At 35.3% G+C, this 20,237-nt stretch overlaps 3 protein-coding genes across 13 annotated transcripts in view; 1 reads left to right on the plus strand and 2 right to left on the minus strand.

The window, feature by feature from the left end:
- LOC122518188 (neuroligin-4, X-linked-like) overlaps nt 1–15,756 on the plus strand; it is a 170,143-nt gene extending 154,387 nt beyond the window's left edge. For all 11 annotated transcript variants that reach the window (XM_043636934.1, XM_043636931.1, XM_043636935.1 and 8 more), the window contains 5 exons: nt 5,997–6,127; nt 11,206–11,539; nt 11,755–12,018; nt 12,098–12,248; nt 12,367–15,756. In XM_043636934.1, the coding sequence (XP_043492869.1) occupies nt 5,997–6,127; nt 11,206–11,539; nt 11,755–12,018; nt 12,098–12,248; nt 12,367–12,516 (1,030 nt within the window). In that variant the 3' untranslated portion in view covers nt 12,517–15,756. The remainder of the gene's footprint in view (nt 1–5,996; nt 6,128–11,205; nt 11,540–11,754; nt 12,019–12,097; nt 12,249–12,366) is intronic.
- On the minus strand, nt 8,522–11,199 carry LOC122518193. Its single transcript, XM_043636953.1, has 2 exons — nt 9,991–11,199; nt 8,522–9,827 (listed from the first exon to the last, which is right to left on the minus strand). Exons 1-2 carry the CDS (start codon nt 9,995–9,997, stop codon nt 9,328–9,330), a joined length of 507 nt encoding a protein of 168 aa, XP_043492888.1. The 5' UTR covers nt 9,998–11,199; the 3' UTR covers nt 8,522–9,327.
- Nucleotides 15,757–17,229: 1,473 nt separating the features above from the next.
- On the minus strand, nt 17,230–19,925 carry LOC122518191 (UBX domain-containing protein 7). Its single transcript, XM_043636945.1, has 9 exons — nt 19,721–19,925; nt 19,257–19,496; nt 18,838–19,112; nt 18,482–18,748; nt 18,335–18,380; nt 18,142–18,269; nt 17,984–18,035; nt 17,721–17,809; nt 17,230–17,622 (listed from the first exon to the last, which is right to left on the minus strand). The coding sequence occupies exons 1-9, from the start codon at nt 19,758–19,760 to the stop codon at nt 17,464–17,466; spliced, it is 1,296 nt and encodes a 431-aa protein (XP_043492880.1). The 5' UTR covers nt 19,761–19,925; the 3' UTR covers nt 17,230–17,463.
- Nucleotides 19,926–20,237: the final 312 nt, after the last annotated feature.

A 20,237-nucleotide genomic window follows, 5' to 3' on the forward strand; every position in this document is an offset into this window, starting at 1 on the left:
AAATATTCTAAAAATAATGAATAGAATGAAAACAATATAGACTAAAAACTTTGTCGTATCGCAAAAAAGGAAGCAATCGTATAAAAGAGAATTTTACTTGATAAAGAATGAATTTCCTAGTATTCAAATGTTTTTTTATTAGGGCTCGAGGAAATATTTTTATTAATTTTATTTAACGTATTACGATACGTCTGGTATAACTACATGCAATGATTGGTAGATTATAAAATCTACTAGTTACTGATATCAATACTTGTAGCATAATTATCTCCTCATTGATTAATCACTCTTTGTCGCTATCAAAATCGCTTTATAGCTAATTGATTCTACTCTGCCTTTAAAAGTATTAATACTTTACTTTTATTATTCAAATATATTTTATTCAAATCATTATTTATGTAAACCAACCACCAAACGTTTTTCCTCTCTTGCATTCTTGAGCAACATTACAAAGCAAGTGGCTTAAATACCGGCGATTATCACAGTACAAAATGATACATTACTTTTCTTTTTGTTAATATATATATAATTAAATTATTAGAATAAACCAATTAATGCCCTACTTGTAATAAGATATTTGATCGTGATCAAAGTTATTATAAAATATAAACTTGATGTCTGGCTTAAGTAGCCTATTATTAGTAAATGTAACTTTTTTCGGACGAATTGTAACAATATTATGACTTGTTCCTGACGAGTCTAATACAGCTCCGCAATACGTGCGGAAGCTTAAATAATAGAACAATTCGAAAGTAGACAATAAGGAGTAACCTAAAAACAGTCCAGCTATACCACCAAAACTGACCACCAAATCCATATAACCAAAACGAACTTCTCTACGAAATAACATTGTAGGCCATTTTAAAGTAATTTTGGTCGGTGATAAATTGAGCGTATCGTTCACGAAGCCCTCTTTCGTTCCCAATAATCGATATACTGTAAAATTACAAGGTAATATGCACTTACAATCTATGTAATTGTCATATACCTTCGTTAAACAAGAATATTCGTCGAGCGAACATTCTTTAACTCCTTTCTTAATCAAAAACCATGGTAGACAATTGCATTTTCTCGATATATCATCAATTCGGCAACGCAATTGACAATTATTGTAAGACCATTTCTTTCTGCGATAATGACATTGTCTTTGAAAATCCGATAACATTTGCAAATCCGTAGTTACATAAGTCTGAAATACCTCAAGCTGCATAGATGAAGGTTTTCTAAGCTTGATGTGAGGCATAATGTTACGACTAGGTCCTATATCAAACTTGTCCGCTACATAAAGTCTAGAAGAAGAAAAAAAAGACAAATAAAAAAACATAATCGCATTAAGAACATGAAAATATTTGTTTAAACGAAAGATATACGTCACTTTAGTGGAAACAAGACAGATTTCACATCAAATTCAAATGGCATATCTTCGTGCACTATGAGTTTAGAGAAATTAAATTTGCAACATACTCCAGCAGGTGTGACAATCTTTTTAAAATCCTTTCCCCGAATATGTCTCTTATTTCTGAAAAAGAAAAGTAAGAAAAAGTCAATCGATTGTGAAGGAAAAATAAATAAAAGCCGATGTTTAAAAGCGTTACTTGACTTACATGAAAATAATGTTACTTAATATAGAATCGCATCGAGGTGTCCATCGTTTAAAGACATCACGGAAATTTGTCATACCGGACAAGGTTTCTTTCGTTTCATCGCTTATCTTTTCGTTCCACATCCATTCGTATATTTGGACATAATACTTTTTTTCAAGCTATGGACAAAGAATGTAGTCAATAAATAATATATTCCTTGAACGACAAGCATTGCTAGCGATCACGAATGTCGCGATATCAAAATTTCCTACATTATTAATACCAGACAAATTTAATTGATTTCCTTCAAAACAGAGAAATATTTGTGGTAAAGATATTTTCGCTTCGTCCGCGTGGTAATCTAATTCAGTTAAAGTTGGATTATTTTGAAACTTATCCCAAATGATCTTAATCGTGATGATAGTTGCAACGATCGACGCTATCGTTAACAAAAACCATAGTCCTCTAAAAAGGAGACAAATAATAAAAATGTTCAGATAAATTATGATTTGTAAAAATTACCTCTCCAATTTTGGACGAGTAGAATCGGCAAAGTATGGTACGCCATGTAAACTATTTTCTAAAAGATATTCCTTCGATCTGCGTTTAAAACTATTTCGCATATACGATAACGGAGGTAAATAATTGTACTTCATGTCGTTATTCGAAAATCACTTGAATTTCTTCTTTCGCGAAATCAAAGAAGAGAAATTATACCCGTTACTCCTGTTAAACTATCCTTTTATTCTTTGGATTCGTCTAATGGGAGTGTGTAAAAAATCAATTTGTAGGCTGAAAAGCGCATGCGACGCGTAAGAATACATAACTAGCTTATCTCGCATAGCACGGATAAATCAGAATTTCGATGTATTAGTAAAGTTGTTACTCTATACTCTGACAAGGTGCCGCATATTGCACATACCTACCAACCGATACATGATTTATATACATATGCATATATAGTACGCCTTCCGTTTCTCGTGGCTTGTTTCCACCCATTTTGACAAAAGTACCTTGCTAATTTTTCCATATTCTCTTATAGGTAATCCCCAAATGGCATCGATTAAACGAATCAAACAGCAAACTATTATATTTGCCTTACGAAGAACGACGATCAATAATGCAAATCGAGCTAAACGGAACTGTAAATCTCTTTAACAGTGTTATGCGATTGCAATAAATATTTAAACGTATTGTTTCTACGATTATGCAAGAATATAAGGTAGGAATTATTTCACGTATATACACAGATACATACATACATATTATTGAATTGTTAATAATTGAACGTTCACCGTTACATATAACAAAGTTATGCATTCAATGAAGAAAAGTGTTCAAGCGTAAATATTGATCTCTTTATAGACGTCGTAATACGTCAGCATTGCTTCCATAATTGAAAATATGATTAAAAAGTAAAAGAATTCTCGTCGAACAAATGTTTTATTATATTTTCATTTGTAGACGATTATTAAAAGATATCGCAAAACTATTACAAAAATATGTCGTATTTATAATATATCGTATAGAATTCTTGTACTCTGGTGTAGCTTTAAAGGGCTCTGTACGTAAAACTCTTATCCTTTTCTTCTCTCTCTCCCTCTCTTCATCTCATCTTTTCGTCTCGAAAGTGCACAAGCAGCAGGAGCTTTTATACGTTCGCGGTCTCATATTTCAAGCTTCAATTTCGGCGCGATTTCGCTTCCTCTTCTCTCTTTTTTCTCGCTCGAGAAAAGAAGTCATTTGTCGAGTCGCGAACAATCGAAATAAGCCATTCTCAGCTTACGATTGGAAAGCAAAAGCTTTCAAATGAACGCATGGAAGCGCGGTGATTTTTCAACTTTGACGTAGGACTTTGGAACCTTCATATATTGTACATCATTCCGATTGTTTGTAACTGTAAATTTGTCAAATTAATTATACGATAAAGTTATAACGAAACGAACCGGTAGAAAATGTAAAGAGGGTTAAATGCAGTCCGCGTTGAATGCACGATCGCGTGTTTATTCTAAACTCGTGGATTATTACGTATTCAGTTTAGGTGTCGCAGCACGTTGATCGTACTCGAGTAGAGGATGTTTCTTGAGAAAGGAGTAGAGTGGGAAGCTTTAGCATAGCTGTTTAATCGTTTCCTTGTAAGCACGTGCGCACCCATGCGTATCCGTGTCGTCGAGAGAGGCTCGTCGAATGACAAGGAATCTACCGTAGAAGCGTAGAATTATGTTAGCTGAAACATCGGCTCGTAGAAGACGAAGATCTAGAACCGAAGAGAGCTTTATAATGTCTCATCGAGCAGAGCTCGGGAACCGAAGGGACGATCGCGTACCGAACTTGCCCTTGCATTATAGATTATTCTCGGTCGTGTGGTTACACGATCCTTACTGTTATACCTTATCCGATAGTCTCGTTGGGAATGCATCCTCGTCCAAGTCCTTTGTCTTTAAGACTACATTCTCTCTCCTTCTATATATATATATTAAGCTATATAATATTAAGCTATATATTAAGCTATATATTAAGCTACATATTAAGCTATATATTAAGCTCCTACCAAACTATTAACGCGATAACCCATTTATAATATACAAGATATAATCAGCTAACAGCTTCTTTTGCCAACTTATTCGATAAGGTAAATATGGTCAATTCCTTGATTTAAATGTTCGTCGGAAACATTTGAAATTCTTTAGCAGATTTCTTATCTCGAAATTGAAGTTATAAAAGCAGGAACTTGATATCCATATAAACGAATAAACGAATAAACGAATAAAAGATGAAAGAATCTTCATTTTGTACTTCTCGCTGGAACGAGCACGTTCGCGTACCGTAATAGTTATCAAGGTAAAATACAATAGGATTTCATCGGAAACTACGGCCAAGTTTAGCCCGTGGGGTAAACTCTTCTCTGCTTATGCGTTACATCAAGGAAGAAAGATTACAGCGTAATCAAAGTTTTATTACTCTCTCTCCTTTCCTCTAGTTGTCTCTCCGAGTTCTCCTTTCTAAAAGATATGGAGAGAAAGGAAACATTTTAAGACCGCAAAATTACAAGAAAATAGCCGGAAATATCTGACTCTTAGGACGCAAGATAAAATCTTCAAGATTAATATGGTTAACTCTGTTTAAATAAAATACTCACCTCAATATGCCCTACTTTCGAATTTTACCCAGTTTACCTTTCGAGGAAGTAAATCTTTAGGAGGGGAGAAAAGATTAATGAATATGCACTTAAACTCCTTAAATGCGGAGAACCTTTCTTTCCAACTCGCACACGCGGATCACATTTTTATATTCGACTATTTAAAAGGTTTATTCCTTATATCACTGCGCGCATTACCAATCGAGGTATAAACTAGACAATTTTTCATTTTTTTCGACTGCAAAGCAAATAACAAGAGCATAATATTACATAGGAAGTTATAGTAGGAAATTATATTTTAGCATTTTCCCTCTTAGCCAACTAATTAAGAACGCTAAGCATATTCCGAGATACATCATCGCGTAGAATATATTCGGTAGGAACGTGTACTTTCTTGCGACGCATGAACTACACGAGAAAGTAGGTAGTAGATCGAAAAGTCGAGAACAAAATGGCGAAAGTAATAATCAAAGAAAATGAGGAAGATAAGACGATAAAACTTGCTAAAATGATTATTAAAAGGAAAATTGTTGATTTGGGAAAAAATGTCTCGACGGAAGGGTGAATGCAAATAGCAAGAGAGAAAGAGAGAGCGAAAGAGAGAGCGAAAGAGAGACGAACGTTGAGAGAACCTTTGAAACCCTTAAACTAATTACAAAGGGTATCGCCGTAACTTTGGAAAAAGGCAAGAACGAGACAACGCGAAAGACAAAGAAGAAAGATAACATATAGAAGGGAGGGAGAAGACTAAACCCTCAAAGGATGTCGAAAGTGCGAGCTGAAAGTAAAGGCTGTAGCTAAAGGGCCTTAGCAAAGGGACGAGAGTATACCGAGCGAAGGCTAATGTAAACGGAACGAGCTAAAGCGTGTATTACTTCCGGCCCTCGAAGGAACGCTGCTGGCAAAAGCCACGAACGGGTCCCAGAGGATGGATGCGTCCTCCGTTATATCTATATCTATGTATCTCGCTCGATGATAAGTCTCTTTTACCTACCTAGATCGAACCTATCCTGCTATGTGATATTCGCCATCCGGTTATGCCAAGAGATTTATTATATACCCGTTATATATACCTTAGACACGACCTTATTTCATTACAATCCAATTACAAAAGTCATTTTCTACAGCGTCTTTAGTTAGTTAGTTAGTATGTCGGAAATAGAATGGAATAGAATATATTCTATATACGGTGGAACGCTCCTGAACCTCCCCACTCCATGCTATGCTCTTTCTTCCGTTACACTTTTTTAAGAAAAAAATTGATTGCTTCGCAGGAATCCAAATGGCTTCGATCATCACGCGAGAAACGACACTGGGCTTTTACCTGCCAGTAGGGAAAAAAGTCGTTTTAGGAGTCTCACGTGGGATCAGTACGACCCTACGCATCAAAAATATCTCGAAATCGGTAAGTAAATTTAGATAGATAACGATTAATGTCCTTTCCAACGATAGGTCTAACGAAAACGATAGACGAATCGACATTACCTACGTATGTATATGCAAGAGACGCGATATTTGATGCTATGCACGCTCTCAGCTAATTTATGTACCTTTTCTCATGCGAACGAAATACGAAACCGGACGATATCGGTTGGAAAAGGTGACGAGAACCTTTGGATCGTGCTCGTCGGCGTTATCCTAATAACGTTGCCGCCAATGTATGTATTTAGCTCCGAATCGATGGGAGAAATTGACTCGAAGTCGCGCAACGATGAACCGCATGAACGCAAACGTATGCTTCTAGACTCTATCCTACCATTTCGTTTGACTCGTGAAAAAAAACGGATCGTGGGTTGCGAATTGCGCCGGGATCAGCGGCATATCCTAATGCTATTTTCCTTGGCGTTGGAAGATATATATTTTTTCCTCGAGACGTCGATGGAATGATTAATTAACGGTCGATCGGAGATAGGTGGGTAGGTGGGTAGGTAGGTACCATCTATTTCCTCGAAGAGAGGGCCCTTTTTCCGAGTTTTCGCAATCTGCTATCGGCCCTCGCGAGAGTGACACGTTCGACAGATTGCACGACGATCGTTTTCCCCTTAAAAGGAACGTCGAAGGGGGTGCTACCTATGGGAAACATCTTTTCCTTTCCTTTGCTCGTATACACGCGAGGAAATAGAGAACCCGGGACAGACCCGTCTCATTTCTTTCCACTTAAGAAGATATCTCGATCGACGCCATCTAACTTTCATCTTTTCTTACGATTCTTTTTTATTCTTTTCTAGATTAATGACAATCGGACACTAGCGTCGATCAAAATCGTATTGATTTCTCTCTCCTGAGAAGTTGTTTCTCTCTCCTGAGAATCGAAAATGATATTTTCCGAACATATTATTCCGAAGTATTTTTATAGGAAAAAGTATTTTCCGAAAGTCTTCAAAGTTCGTCCTCCCATCATCGGCATCATAAAGCATCATCGGCAGATATTCGCGGCAACTGTGGAGCTAAAGCTTCGGTACTTTCAAGTCTACTTCAGTTATACACAACGTTGCACGCAAAGTGTAAAAGTTGAAGTTACACATAAACTCGGATAATCGATAAACCGCAGCGCCGATATCGACCCCACCCCCTTGTTTAACTACGAACAAAGTATTCCACGATAACGCGCTAATGCACTCGCATTTTTATTACAATGGAAAATTATTATTACGCAAAGTTAAAGTTCGACCGATCGTATGTAACCATGTCAACTGGAGACACGTCGTATCTATCCTTTTTATAAGAAAAATTGCTTTATAGCAAAGAGTAAGAGGATAGGCAGGTACGAGCGAATGGTCAACGGTAATCGAAGGATTCGCTGGAAAGCTCGAATGCAATTGCGTTCTTGTATTTTCGAAAGATGCAAATTAATTCGAACGTGGAGTGCAGGCCGAACGAGTATCACCAACGACACACCGTTTTCGGTGTTGCGCTTTATATGTTTCTCGTGACATGTGCTGCGGTCGACACGTTACAAACTTCCTCCTCCTTCGCAATGGCTTTTGCGTCGAGTGATCCGAGAGGATAGGAGAACAACCGCAACGATGAACGCGATAATACAACGCACACGTGCACTCGCGCGCACACGCCTAGATTCGATGTAAAACTTTGACGATTCCCATTGCAATCGACTATTCGTTTCGGTTTTCATTCGTTCGTTCATACGCGTTAATTATACCTTAATACAGTTATAAATATTTTGCGCTTTGTTTTTTAAGCAATCAAATTGTTTTTTAAGCAATCAAATTGAAGCTAGGTCGATCTCCGGCTTTTCTCCTTGATCGGTAATCCGTTTCGAGATAGGTAGTTTCCTTCGAATCGAAGTACAAAGCTCGCTCTTTCTTCCTCGCATCAACCAAAACCACGAACGTCGAGAGAGTGATGTACAACCGTTGCCAAGCGTTCCATCCAAATTCCTTAGATAATCTACTTTCCAAAGTACTTATCATTGGATGAGAAGATTAGCAACCAACATAAGTACGAACATTGCGCATCTAAATAGAATCCGTCAAACAACAAATATTTTCATATTATTTGTCGGGAAGCCCCGTTACTATCCGTTACTATCTCGTTACTAACTTCCAATCGTCTAAAACATCTAGCGTCGGTCAAACGTCATTAATTAATAGACTTGTTTTGGATAATATTCATAAAATTGCACTGGTAAAGATACACTGCGCGTTATCTTTGTTGTTAATAAATTGTTGTTGTTAAAAAATAATCATCCGCTGGCAGGAAAGGGTTTAATTAAAGGGAAAAAATGTTCTTTCTTTTTTGTCATAATAAATTGTTATCCTACGACCGAAGGAATCGCATCGGAGACGCAAAGAAAGGATAGAAAAAAGTTACGTGGTAGTTGTTCCAAACTGACGGCTATAGTTTGACCAATTACGCTCGTAAATCGCAGGAAGAGTCAAATAAAAGGAAAAAGGCTGGCTAGCTGTTTTTCGTGTAACCGTAAAAATTCAAGTTTAAAGTTATTTCTAATTAGGAAATTAGCTGTGCGTGGCATTCGAATCGTTAATTCGGGGGCTAGCTTGTTAGGACATCCTACATATTGTAATATTTAATAATTCAAAAGACGTTCCTCTCGTACCGTAGGACAGATCGCGCGCGTGTCATTGGTAAACGATATTCCGACTCATTTCTTTCCTTTATATAATTTGAATTTAATTGGAGAAGCGCAGGAGAGAGAAAGTTTGCGTAGACACGGACGAAGGACGATACGCGAGAACTCCCTATTTTATCGCGATCAAGCCAGCCAAAACGACCTTTTAAAATGAATGTGAGAACGTTACTCCTGGTCCTCAAGAGAATTTAATTACTAACACTTTTTTTCATCGCCCTTTTTCTATGTTTTAATAAACGAACGCGCCCAGTCAAACCGTAATATTGCACCCTAACTATTCCCTAACTATTTTTTCCTCTCTACCTCGCTAAAGATAATAATATTACCTTTTATTAACAATCTGGATATTTTAACTTTATTCATTTGCTAGATATTTGCAAATATGACAAAATAATGAACGATACAAGCCAAATTTATCGTACATATCTCTTCGTTAAGAAATTAAGATATTTTAGTATAGATTTTGTTTCATTTCGATGGATCGGTATTTCTTATTAAGACATCTCTCCGTGCTCTCCAAGCTCTCTCACGAGCTTTCCATGTTGACATCCATAATTTTGACTGCAAGAACATTGGCAAGAACATTTCTTACCATGGGCACCTTCCGGGCACATCAAATTGACTTCGACTTCGTCGGCATATTTCTCTGCATCGTAGACGATGCCATCCTTGCCATTCTTCATTGCTAATCTTTCATATTTATGCCCCTTGTTGTCTTGACATCCAGCAGATTTAGGATAATCGCAAACTTGCAAAACTTTATTGAAATGAAGCTGACCCTTCCGGTATTTTGGACAGTCCATTTCGTATTTTTCCCCGTTGGAACATTTATAAAATTTGGAACAATTTGTCTCATGAGCAATGTGTACGGTATAGTCGAGTGGATCTACTTCCGGGCATTTTGTCGGTACCGGAATTATCGGCTTCTCGCCAGGATTATAAGCGTACACACCGATCACACTGATCGTGAACGCAACTATCAATTGGTAACTTGCTAAAACAGATTATAAAAGCGTTTAGAGATAAATAAGCATCCGTGAGAAGAAATATTATGGTACTCTCGTAAGAGTACATTCTTTTGAAAAATGATTCAAATATTCTAAAGACATGAATATAATCTATCCTTTAATATGTTAGGATATTCAAATACAACTTACCCGCCATTCTAAGGAAACTTCGTTTTGTTCGAATATCTGAACGTTGACTGATAAAATTGCTGAAGAAAGAAGACTTTTATACCGATTCAAATCATTGTTATAAACAAGATTGCTTCTACAGATATATGTTATCGAATTTTTATCTACCGCAGCTTGCTTATCGGCAAATTTCTTTTCATTTCCATTCAATTTGTAATAAAAACAAAAGAAAAGCTTGACTCCTGTCGATAAAATTCTGAATAAATTATTACGAATTTATAACGCAAAATAACAACACGTGTACGTAAATGAAGAATAATTCGTATCTCTTATCGAAATAGCAAAGAGAATAATATGAAATAGTACATACATATTTAAATGATAACTAAATATTGAAATAAGAAATAGAAAAGGTTTCTTTAATCGAATCATCCTTCTTTCGTTTGCATTAGACAATTCCGTCGATGAGTAACAAGCTCGTCGAACAACAATATCAGCTTGTGGTTTATATTCAAGCGATTTCCTCTATTAAATTTTCCACAGCACGATCGATCGGTACGCGTTAACGTCACGTTACGTTCGGCCTATGCTTGTTGATTAATAGTTCAAGTTGTCAACAACGTCGATTATCTCTCTTCAAATCTTGTTAGAAGATTAAACAAATGTTGTCGAAAAAGTCACAAACAAATATATAGATATTACGTTACTTATATTAAATATATCCTAGATCGACTTCCTCTATATATATTATAAATAATTCAGTCGAGAATGATATCGCACGGCAGTCTTGATGATTCATATTTGCGTATAATTTTCATAACGAAAACAGATTTATTATCTAGAATATTGCGAGTTATCGAGGTAGCTTTTTACGATTAAATTATCATTCGCGGAAGTGAAAATTTAATTTTTATCGTTTAAAATATAGCCCGATGTCGTAATGCGATAAAATAATCTTCTTTGTTTTATAAATCATCAATTGTTCCATAACGCATACTTCGCTTATAATTAATCCGATAAGTACACTTTGCTTTTTCGTATATTTCTTCGATCAAATTGTATCGCAAAGCATACATCGAAAATTCAATAACGACCTTCGACTCTAATAAATCTCATGTTTGTCAAGTTTCGTTAAAGCAAATTTGTCGTGAAAAATAATTCATTCGGATTTCATCGATAGGATTTGGAAATCCTAAAGGATAATTTCGATGAAATGATTTGAATTTGTTCGTTTAGGAATGAGGCCGAAAGTGAAAAATCATTATCGTGCTCATCAGCTCTCCGTTTGGCTAAGACTCGTACCGGAACTTCATCGCGCAGGAATGGAGGACGTTGATTCGAGGCACAATCTGTTCCGAGGACACGCCGATCCGAGCCTTTACGACGGTCTGGTCAGGCCCGATCCTTTGAGTAGGATCACCGAGGAATTTAAAAGAAAGAATTTAAGCACCGAACCACCGACCACAACCGATTACAGCATCACCACCTGCGTCAGTCTTATTCAAAGCACGAATCTTCAAAATATGCACAACGCCAGCACCGACACTTTGGCCAGTCTCGATGCAGCCGGGTAAAAAGCTATTGAATTTATCTATTAGGTCGTCCCATAAGTTCTTCGCATGAAAAAAAAAAAAAAAAAGGAAGGAACTACTCAACCTAATACTATTTAATAATAACCGCACAGTACCATATGCACAGTCGAACATCCGTGTATGATATTTATTTTGGTTATTTAATAGAAAACACGGTCTCCATCATTTTGTAATTATTTAACGACTCTTTCAGATACGCCGCATATTCGACAGCATTGAGCGTGACGATAGCGATCGGTTGCAGTCTACTTATATTGAACGTTCTCATATTCGCCGGTGTCTATTATCAACGAGACAAGACGAGACTCGAGGTCAAGAGCCTGCAGCAGCAACAGATGTTGAATCAACAGTGCGGCCCGCGCGGTTTCAACGAGTTGAAACAACCACCTTCGTCGCATTCGCATTTCCCTGGTAGCGGTCAAGTTATCGTCGACGTTGAAAATGAAATGCTAAGAAGGTAAATCGAACAATTTCATTAGAGATTTCATCGAGATAACCAAATGAGCTAATCGAATAACATTTTATTTTCCCTTTAGAAACGTGATGAAAGGAGCTCCGAACGAGCCTAACACTTTACAAGGCACGCACACCCTGCCGCATCAACATCATTACCAAAAGCAACATCAGCAACAACACGCCACGCTTCCTCGTGCTTCGGTAATGCAGGACATAAACGCGCAAACTCAAGTAAGCGAAAGAACCATTATAAATTATCAAAAATAACGCAAATAAATAATATCGAAGGAATGAAATAATATCGATGAAATGTATGCGACGACTCGCGTTTCTCCTTGTTTTCTTTCAGGGACCACCGAACGGATCTATACACCTGACAGTACCGCGTGCTCCACCACCGCCCCGTGCGAAGAGTCCTCCAGAAAACCAACCCCTTTTACAAAGTACAACCGTCTCGAGCCGCGTCTCGCAAGCAACGATGAGCGAAATGCGAGTCTGATGCTTAGACCCCCCTCCGAAGCCGGTCGTCCCGGACGTCCTAACGGCGTCGACCTTGCTCTAAGACTCCTCGTCTTCCTAATAAAAAGATAGACGAGGAGATGGGAGGGGGGGAGAAAGAAGCAACCACTTTACGTACTTTCGCGCCCTACACGCCTACGCGCCACGCGTCCTCGACAAATAGGAATTTTATTCGCGTAATTGGAAGAAAAACTAATCTGCGACGTAATCAGCGAATTCGTTATTCGACGTCGTCGACGAACTTATCGATTTTACTTATCATCGATCGCTTACTTGGACGAAAGGAAAAACAATCAAACTTACAATTAGCCTAAATCATCTCTTCTCTCTGTATAGATGCGAGCCGTTGCGTCAATGATATTTCGAATTTGCTTAAACTGCAGCAAATGGAACGGATTCGGAGAGAGAGAGGAGGAAATATACATTTTACATTGTTTTCTATTCTACAGAGGAAAATGATTTTCTCCCGAGCTCTGACACGCGTACACGAGTATAGATATAAATATATTATAGAGAGATCAGTGGCAGATCGAACTAATCCTAACTATCCTAATGATGTTTTTCTAATAAGTTTATTTTCTATGTTAAATATCACTTTATACCCCTAATTAGTAGGGAAAATTTGTATCCCTTGACTTGATCCGCCACTGCACCGCATCCTCCTATTTCTCTCCAATCGAGAATATATTGTTTTTGTTCTAAATCAAGTTGAGAAATAAAATCTATCTTAAGATACACCGTATAATGTCTTAAACAGGATATATATCGTGTAGGTATCAACAAGGATAGATAGAAGATAGAGAACAATTTTCAAAGGCGTATGAACGATCGAAAAAATACCTTTCCTCTTCGGTAATTAAGAAAACAGAGAAAAGAGATCAAAGTAAACGCGAAAAAGTTCGCGTATAAATGACTTATCTACCACGATGTTAGATGTTCTTTGTAAATACATAACGTAACACTTTATACCGTAAACCCGCCAAAGTTTGCTACTTTCTAAGAAGACGAAAATGAAGACGAAGAAGGAGAAGAAGGAGAAGAAGGAGAAGAAGGAGCGAAGGAAAAACTTGAAAGCGTATCGTTTTTTCCTTCCTATTCCGTTTCTACATTAAGAAAGATACTGTGCATGTGCGCGTGTGAGTGTGCGAGTAATAAACTATGAGAGAGAGAGAGAGAGAGGGAAAAGGGCTTTGTACATCTACAATGATTCTCCTCGTGGCTATTAGACGATCCTTCAAAGTCACAAGCAAAAGCTTGTCTACTCGATTATTTATCTCCTATCGCGAACACATCAATGATTTATACGGGAAGTGACACTCCGAAGCGCGATGCCTATGATTTATTACAGCGTCTGCGCGTGTTTTACCAAAATACCGCTCTGTTAAGATTGTATCTATTTTATATTTACATACCTTGCTGCACACCCGACTTGACCATCGAAAAATCATTCATTTATAAATGTTGGATCGTGAAAAAATCATTTTACGTATTGTTAGGGTGTACAAGGCTGTCATGGATGCATCGTTGCGATTCATCGGGAAACGAATGATTGTTACCATCTTATATTTCATTTTCTATCGTAAACGAACACTTGCTCTTAATTCTATGTAAATATGTTTCCTCGTAAAAATACTTTCAATACTGCCATATTAACTGCTGCCAGATTTGAATGATTTACAATTGATTGTATTCGAAAATAAAGCTTTTCCGAAAAGCTATGACCACGTAAAGGCGTGAACGTCGATACCACCATCTATGTACTATGCATAGATATCGCTGAAATATTGATACATATCGATAAGTAAATCAATATTATATGGTAAAGAAATAAGTTCATTATTAATATTAATACAAAATATGAGAAAGTTGATACATTAATTGCATATTAAATATATTTATGTGTAAAATATATGTATGACAAAGTTGTCATTTTCATGATTATTTCAATTCGTGTTATTAACAACCGTTTGTCGAAAAAATGATTGGAATTTTGTCTCTCTGCTGCCTCGTAGGCGCATCGTACGGTATCGATATCAACGCCAATACGCGCGAGTACATAAGTTTTGGTTGGATTTATTTTGAATTCCCTTCGAGTAACGATCGATGCAAAATGAGAATGAACGGCCAGCTGTTTATCTCGCACCGTATATGTATGTGTATATGCTATTCGTGAATTTTTTGTAAAAATATGATTATACATATAGACGTAAGATTAAAGGATAAGGATAAGAATCCGTTACGCGTATTACACTGCCACGACACCGAAAGAAAGATTTAAGGGGATAATATAAACAATCAAAAGATTCGAGAAAAGTGTTGTAAAAGGAACGTTTGCGACTGATCGAAATGTGTATGAAAAACTATCGAATGTAGACTTACCTAATAAAAGCCGAATCAAAACTTTTGTACATAAACTTATCGACGAAAAGTAAGAGGAAGAAAAAACACACAAAATTACAAAAAATATTAATAAAACAAAATCAAAAATATGTATAATACGTATAATACGTGTTTTTCGATAAGACATAAGTGAACAAAAATAAGGAGAGACTTGTTAGCGAATAATCGTGCTACTTCGTAAACGAAAATACTTGGATACTTTTTGCGGAATGAAAGAGAAAAGCATCAAAACATGCATACAAATCTTTCGTGGAAGAAAGAGGGCTGGGGTCCACGAGGGCGATTACGCGATATCATCAAGTATGGACAATCTAACTATATTCAAAAAATACAAAAGTAAAAGAAAAGGAAAAGAATAAAGATTTAAAAACGCTGGATATAGTATTCGTTATAAAGAAATGCGGAAAGGCATTACTCGGGAGAGTTTACGATGTTAAGAAATTTAAATAACATATATTATATATACGTGTATATATATATATATATATATATATATACATATACATATATATATATATATATATATACATATACATATGAATATATACAGAAATACACATATGTGCAGCCACACAATACACGTACTTACACTTACGCAAATACATGCGCGGACATTTATACACGATACATATTGTAATGAATTTATTATGACGGATATAATTATATTTATGTGACCTTTAGCTGACCTCGCGCTCTATTAGAAAGATACTTCAAATATACCTTCCGGTTAAGAGCGAGGTTGCCTGTTACGTTTAATGTTTTTGTTGTCAAATTGTAAATATATAAACGAAATACATGGAGAAATTAATTGTACCTTTAATCCGATCTCATTTTACTCGGAAATCTTTTTAATCATTTTTCTACTGCCATAGCATTTCATTTAATAACATATGAGGAGGAAACGTCGAAATCAATGCCGCTTATCTCTAAATATCGTTAAGCAAATAATTTTACAGATATTACCCCTTGCACTCGCAAAAAGGTATCGAGGGCAAAGGATTAACTTATTGTTTATTAATTAAAAATTAAAATATTCATTTCTTCGATTGGATTCTATCAGTCAGTTTCCCATACACATTTTTTTCTATATATATTTTGCCAATATCTTCTTCTTCTTCTTTAGCCCGTTTGCGCCCAGTATTGAGCATAGGCTTCCCTTAACTCATGTTAAGGGTTTTTTCTGGCCATAACTCGCCACGCTGGCCATACGGGTTGGCGAGTATAAAATTCTACGATATTAAGAAAGGAGAATTTGTCGGTTTGAAAGGAGAGTCAGGGATAGGACAATGGTTTCCCCCGTATGGTTTTGGGAGATAAACCAAGGCTCGCGTAGGCAGGGGCGCGTCCCTGAAGTAGATCTGTCAACTATCGGGTTCATAGTTGAGTATCTACCCGCTACCTATTTTGCCAATATAATACCTACTAATTGTTGCAATCGACTATTGTTGCAATGTAGCAAACGGTGAGTAAGTAAACTACTCGAGTGAGCCACTATAGTGGCTCATCGACCTGGAAAAAATAATCGCAAAAGCCACTTTAGTGGCATGCCGGCTAAGGCCTATATCGGTAATAGTAGTGCTCTACCTTTATCTTATCTACCGTCGGTAACGGTAAATATCGACGGTCGGTAATAGTAGGTTCCTATTTTTAAAATATCGACCGTTATTAATGAAAATTTGTAGTATAATAATATTGACCGTCGGGAAGCTTAATGTAAAATATTACCGACGTAGAGTGAAAAAAAATTTATAAATCTACTATTACCGACGGTCGGTGTTGTAAAAGTAGAAAACTGCAATTACCGACGGTCGATAAGATAAAGGTAGAGCACTACTATTACCGATATAGGCCTTAGCCGGCCTGCCACTATATTGGCTTTATCGATTATTTTTTCCAGGTCGATGAGCCAATATAGTGGCTCATCGTTTGAATTTATATTATTACGTTTTTGTCTTTTCAATTATCAATAACTAATTAAATAATCAATTAATAAAGTGAGCAATTAAGAGAACTTATTCATTTTTTTCTGCTGTTGCGGTTCTATGCCAACTTTTTTGTGCTTCTAATATCTCCTGAAAAGAAAAAATACTTTTCATACTTTTTTTCATACTTACACGGAATAGCGTTGGTCGAATGAGCAGCAAAAATCATTCAGATATTCAACTTTATCGAAGATTTGATTCTCGAAACGCATTCTATCAATATTTACTTTCAATTTGTTTGTTCATTTCTTCACTTACTGTTCCTATAAAAATCATAAAAAGGGACGTATATAAGTATTGCAACAACTATCTTTTTCTGTAATAATTACAGTGGTTGTATTAAAGTTTCGTTTGTAAATGCAAGTAAGATATTAACATAATTAAGTAAGAAAACAATATTGATTTAGAGACGTGGCAATGTTTAACATGTATGAGATAAGGTACTCAATATCTTTCACAATGCGAGATATCTGGACAAGAAATATTAAATATTTAATCATTTACAACATAATAACTTAAGATAAAGGTACTATGCACAGACGTATTCACGTTTTTGTTATGAATACTGTATTTGATGGAAATAAAATCGTGTCTATCAAAGGAATATTTACTGCAAGTATACCAATATTTGTCTTAGGAAATGGGACCAAGTATGTATAATCGGCCGGTGGATAACCCATGTCTTCCATTATTTTCAGAAAATCCTGCAATTATTTATAAGTATTATATTAAATTACATAGTAATAATAAGTATATATCATTCAATTTTTTTAAAAAAGATGGTAAAACATTTAACACTTGCTTCGATAGTATTAGTAGCACGCATGGATAGTGTTTCCTTGTCACCAGTTGGTAGTCGTAAACATAATCGTAAAAGCGGTTTGTCATTATCTATAAATAAAAAGATAAGTAAAAATATACATATGAAAGTATAACAACTGTTACAATTTAATTACAAATGTTTATGAAAATGTGTATTAATACGGATCATGCTGTAGCATAGTCAAATATAATGGCATATAATGTGTGTGCGTGTATATAATTTTGGAATTTTCGTTTACTAACCAGTATCTACATTGGTTGCGTCATCTTGAATCTTGCCTACCACCGCTTTTTTCTATTCACATAAAAATAGAAACAATTTATTTATTTCGTTAAAATAAAAAACACGATCAAAGAAATACTTGCATGCATTAGTATTAGTATAAAATTAAGTTTTTTACCATATTACGAGATTCATTCTTATGATCTGTATTGTCGAGCCGTTTTCTCTTTTTCAAAATACATGGACTATTGTTCGAAATATTTATATTACTATTATGTTGACTATCCAGTTGTTTGCATGTATCATCTGTAAAATATAAAACTTAAAATTTATTCATTTGATAAAGAAGAAAAACGTCAGAGAGTACTAACCAGAATCTCTATCATTTCTTATACTTTGACTAGACGAAGCGTAATCCTAATAAAGAAAATGAAATAACATTAATATACAATTTTTAATAAAAGACATGACAAAAGACAAATGGCATAAACGTAATAATGTTCTATTGGTATACAAACACTTTTTGATGTCTCTGACAATTGACTCCCTTTTGCGAGTAATGACAAGTTATTAGATTTATGATTGACTACATCATTGGAAGCACCATCCGGTGATGCGTGAATACTTAAAATATCATTCAGATCGGATATCAAGCTGTCTATAGTAATGTGATTATATTTTCTTATACATTCTCCTGTTCTAGGATCTATTACAGCTAGATACGGATAACCGATAACTTTATAAAAATCTATGTAATTCTTTCCATCCTTAGTATTTGATAAAACCTATTGAAAAAGCCGATAAGATTAAAAATAAAATAAATGGCTTATATTTTAAAATAAAATAATGATAACTATTATCAATCGCTGTATACCTGCCACAAAACAAAATGATCTTTAACAATTTCTTGAATTTGTTCATTGGACCACACATCTCTGTTAAGAACTTGACAAACAAACTCCTGAGAATCCTGAACGTTGACTAGTAACCAACGATTTAAAGATTTCGCATGCTCCCTTGCATCCACAAATGTACCAAGGAATAAAATATTATTCGGAGGTCTAAACAAATCTTCTAAACGCTTCAATTTAGGTTGAGAGCTCTCTTTTCCGCCGGAAGCTCTTAAGGTCATTTCTTCTTCTTGTCGTTCTTTAAAAGTAACAAGCAACAAAATATTTATCTTTTATTTAACTAGATTTATATAATGTGTAATTTATAATTAAACAAAAAACATTATTTACTGATGATTGTAATCGATAAATATAGATATAGATCAGAAAATATATTACATACGTGTTTCAAGAGCAAAATCTCTAAATCTATCGAAAGCATTAGGCAACCTTGGAATCGAAAACATTGGTTCGGAATCGACCAATATTTCTTGTCTAGGTAATATAGGAGGCCGTACTTCTGGCTCGGAATCTACCGCTTCAACTTGGGGCATTTGTCCTTCTTCGAACATCAAAGTAACTGCCATTTCTACATTTCCATCCGCTAATGATAAATATTGGCACGCTGTAGCTTCATTTTTTCCTAAAGAAACGAAAAGGAAATTGATATAACATTGCCATTTGATAAACGCTACCAATATCTTAATAGATTTTTAATAACTTTAATTGTGTAATATATAAAATATTTGTAAAATGTAATATAATAATGTTAAGAAATGAGAAAGGTAAGCGTTTGTATTTATTTGTTGAAAAGTAAATAATGAAAGCATAAAGATGAGAAAATAATAGAAGCTTATAGAACCATACCAGTTATTTCCATAAATTTGTCAACAAGTTCTCGATCCATTTCAAGTTAAATCAAATTCGTGGTCTTTTGACTTAGAAAATGTAGTAATAACTTTTATTTCTATACCGGTAATATGTAGATGATTCTAAATTTTGTAATATGTCATATGTATACAGTCGAATCATAGATATGTGCATACAAATAATGGAATGGTATATACAAGCAGCAGCTTCCTTATCAACAGAGCAGTTATATTTTTTCTTTCACTAACAATAAGTTGGCAGCATTGTTGGTGCATGTGCAATCGTAAAACGCATCAAGCAAATTCAAATCTAATGTTTTTATTTATAATATAAAATATATGCAACAAGTTTATATATTATCTTTTATTTGTTTATACATGTATCTACTAATATTTCCAATATATGAAATATTAAAGATGAATATATAAGTTACAAGATTGCATTATATTAATATATTTATTAATATATAAAATAATATAAAGTAATATAAGTAAATTAATATAAGGTAATTTAC

The sequence above is a fragment of the Polistes fuscatus genome, unplaced genomic scaffold (assembly GCF_010416935.1).
Source record: "Polistes fuscatus isolate 324 unplaced genomic scaffold, CU_Pfus_HIC Scaffold23, whole genome shotgun sequence".
In the NCBI taxonomy this organism is placed as follows: domain Eukaryota; kingdom Metazoa; phylum Arthropoda; class Insecta; order Hymenoptera; family Vespidae; genus Polistes; species Polistes fuscatus.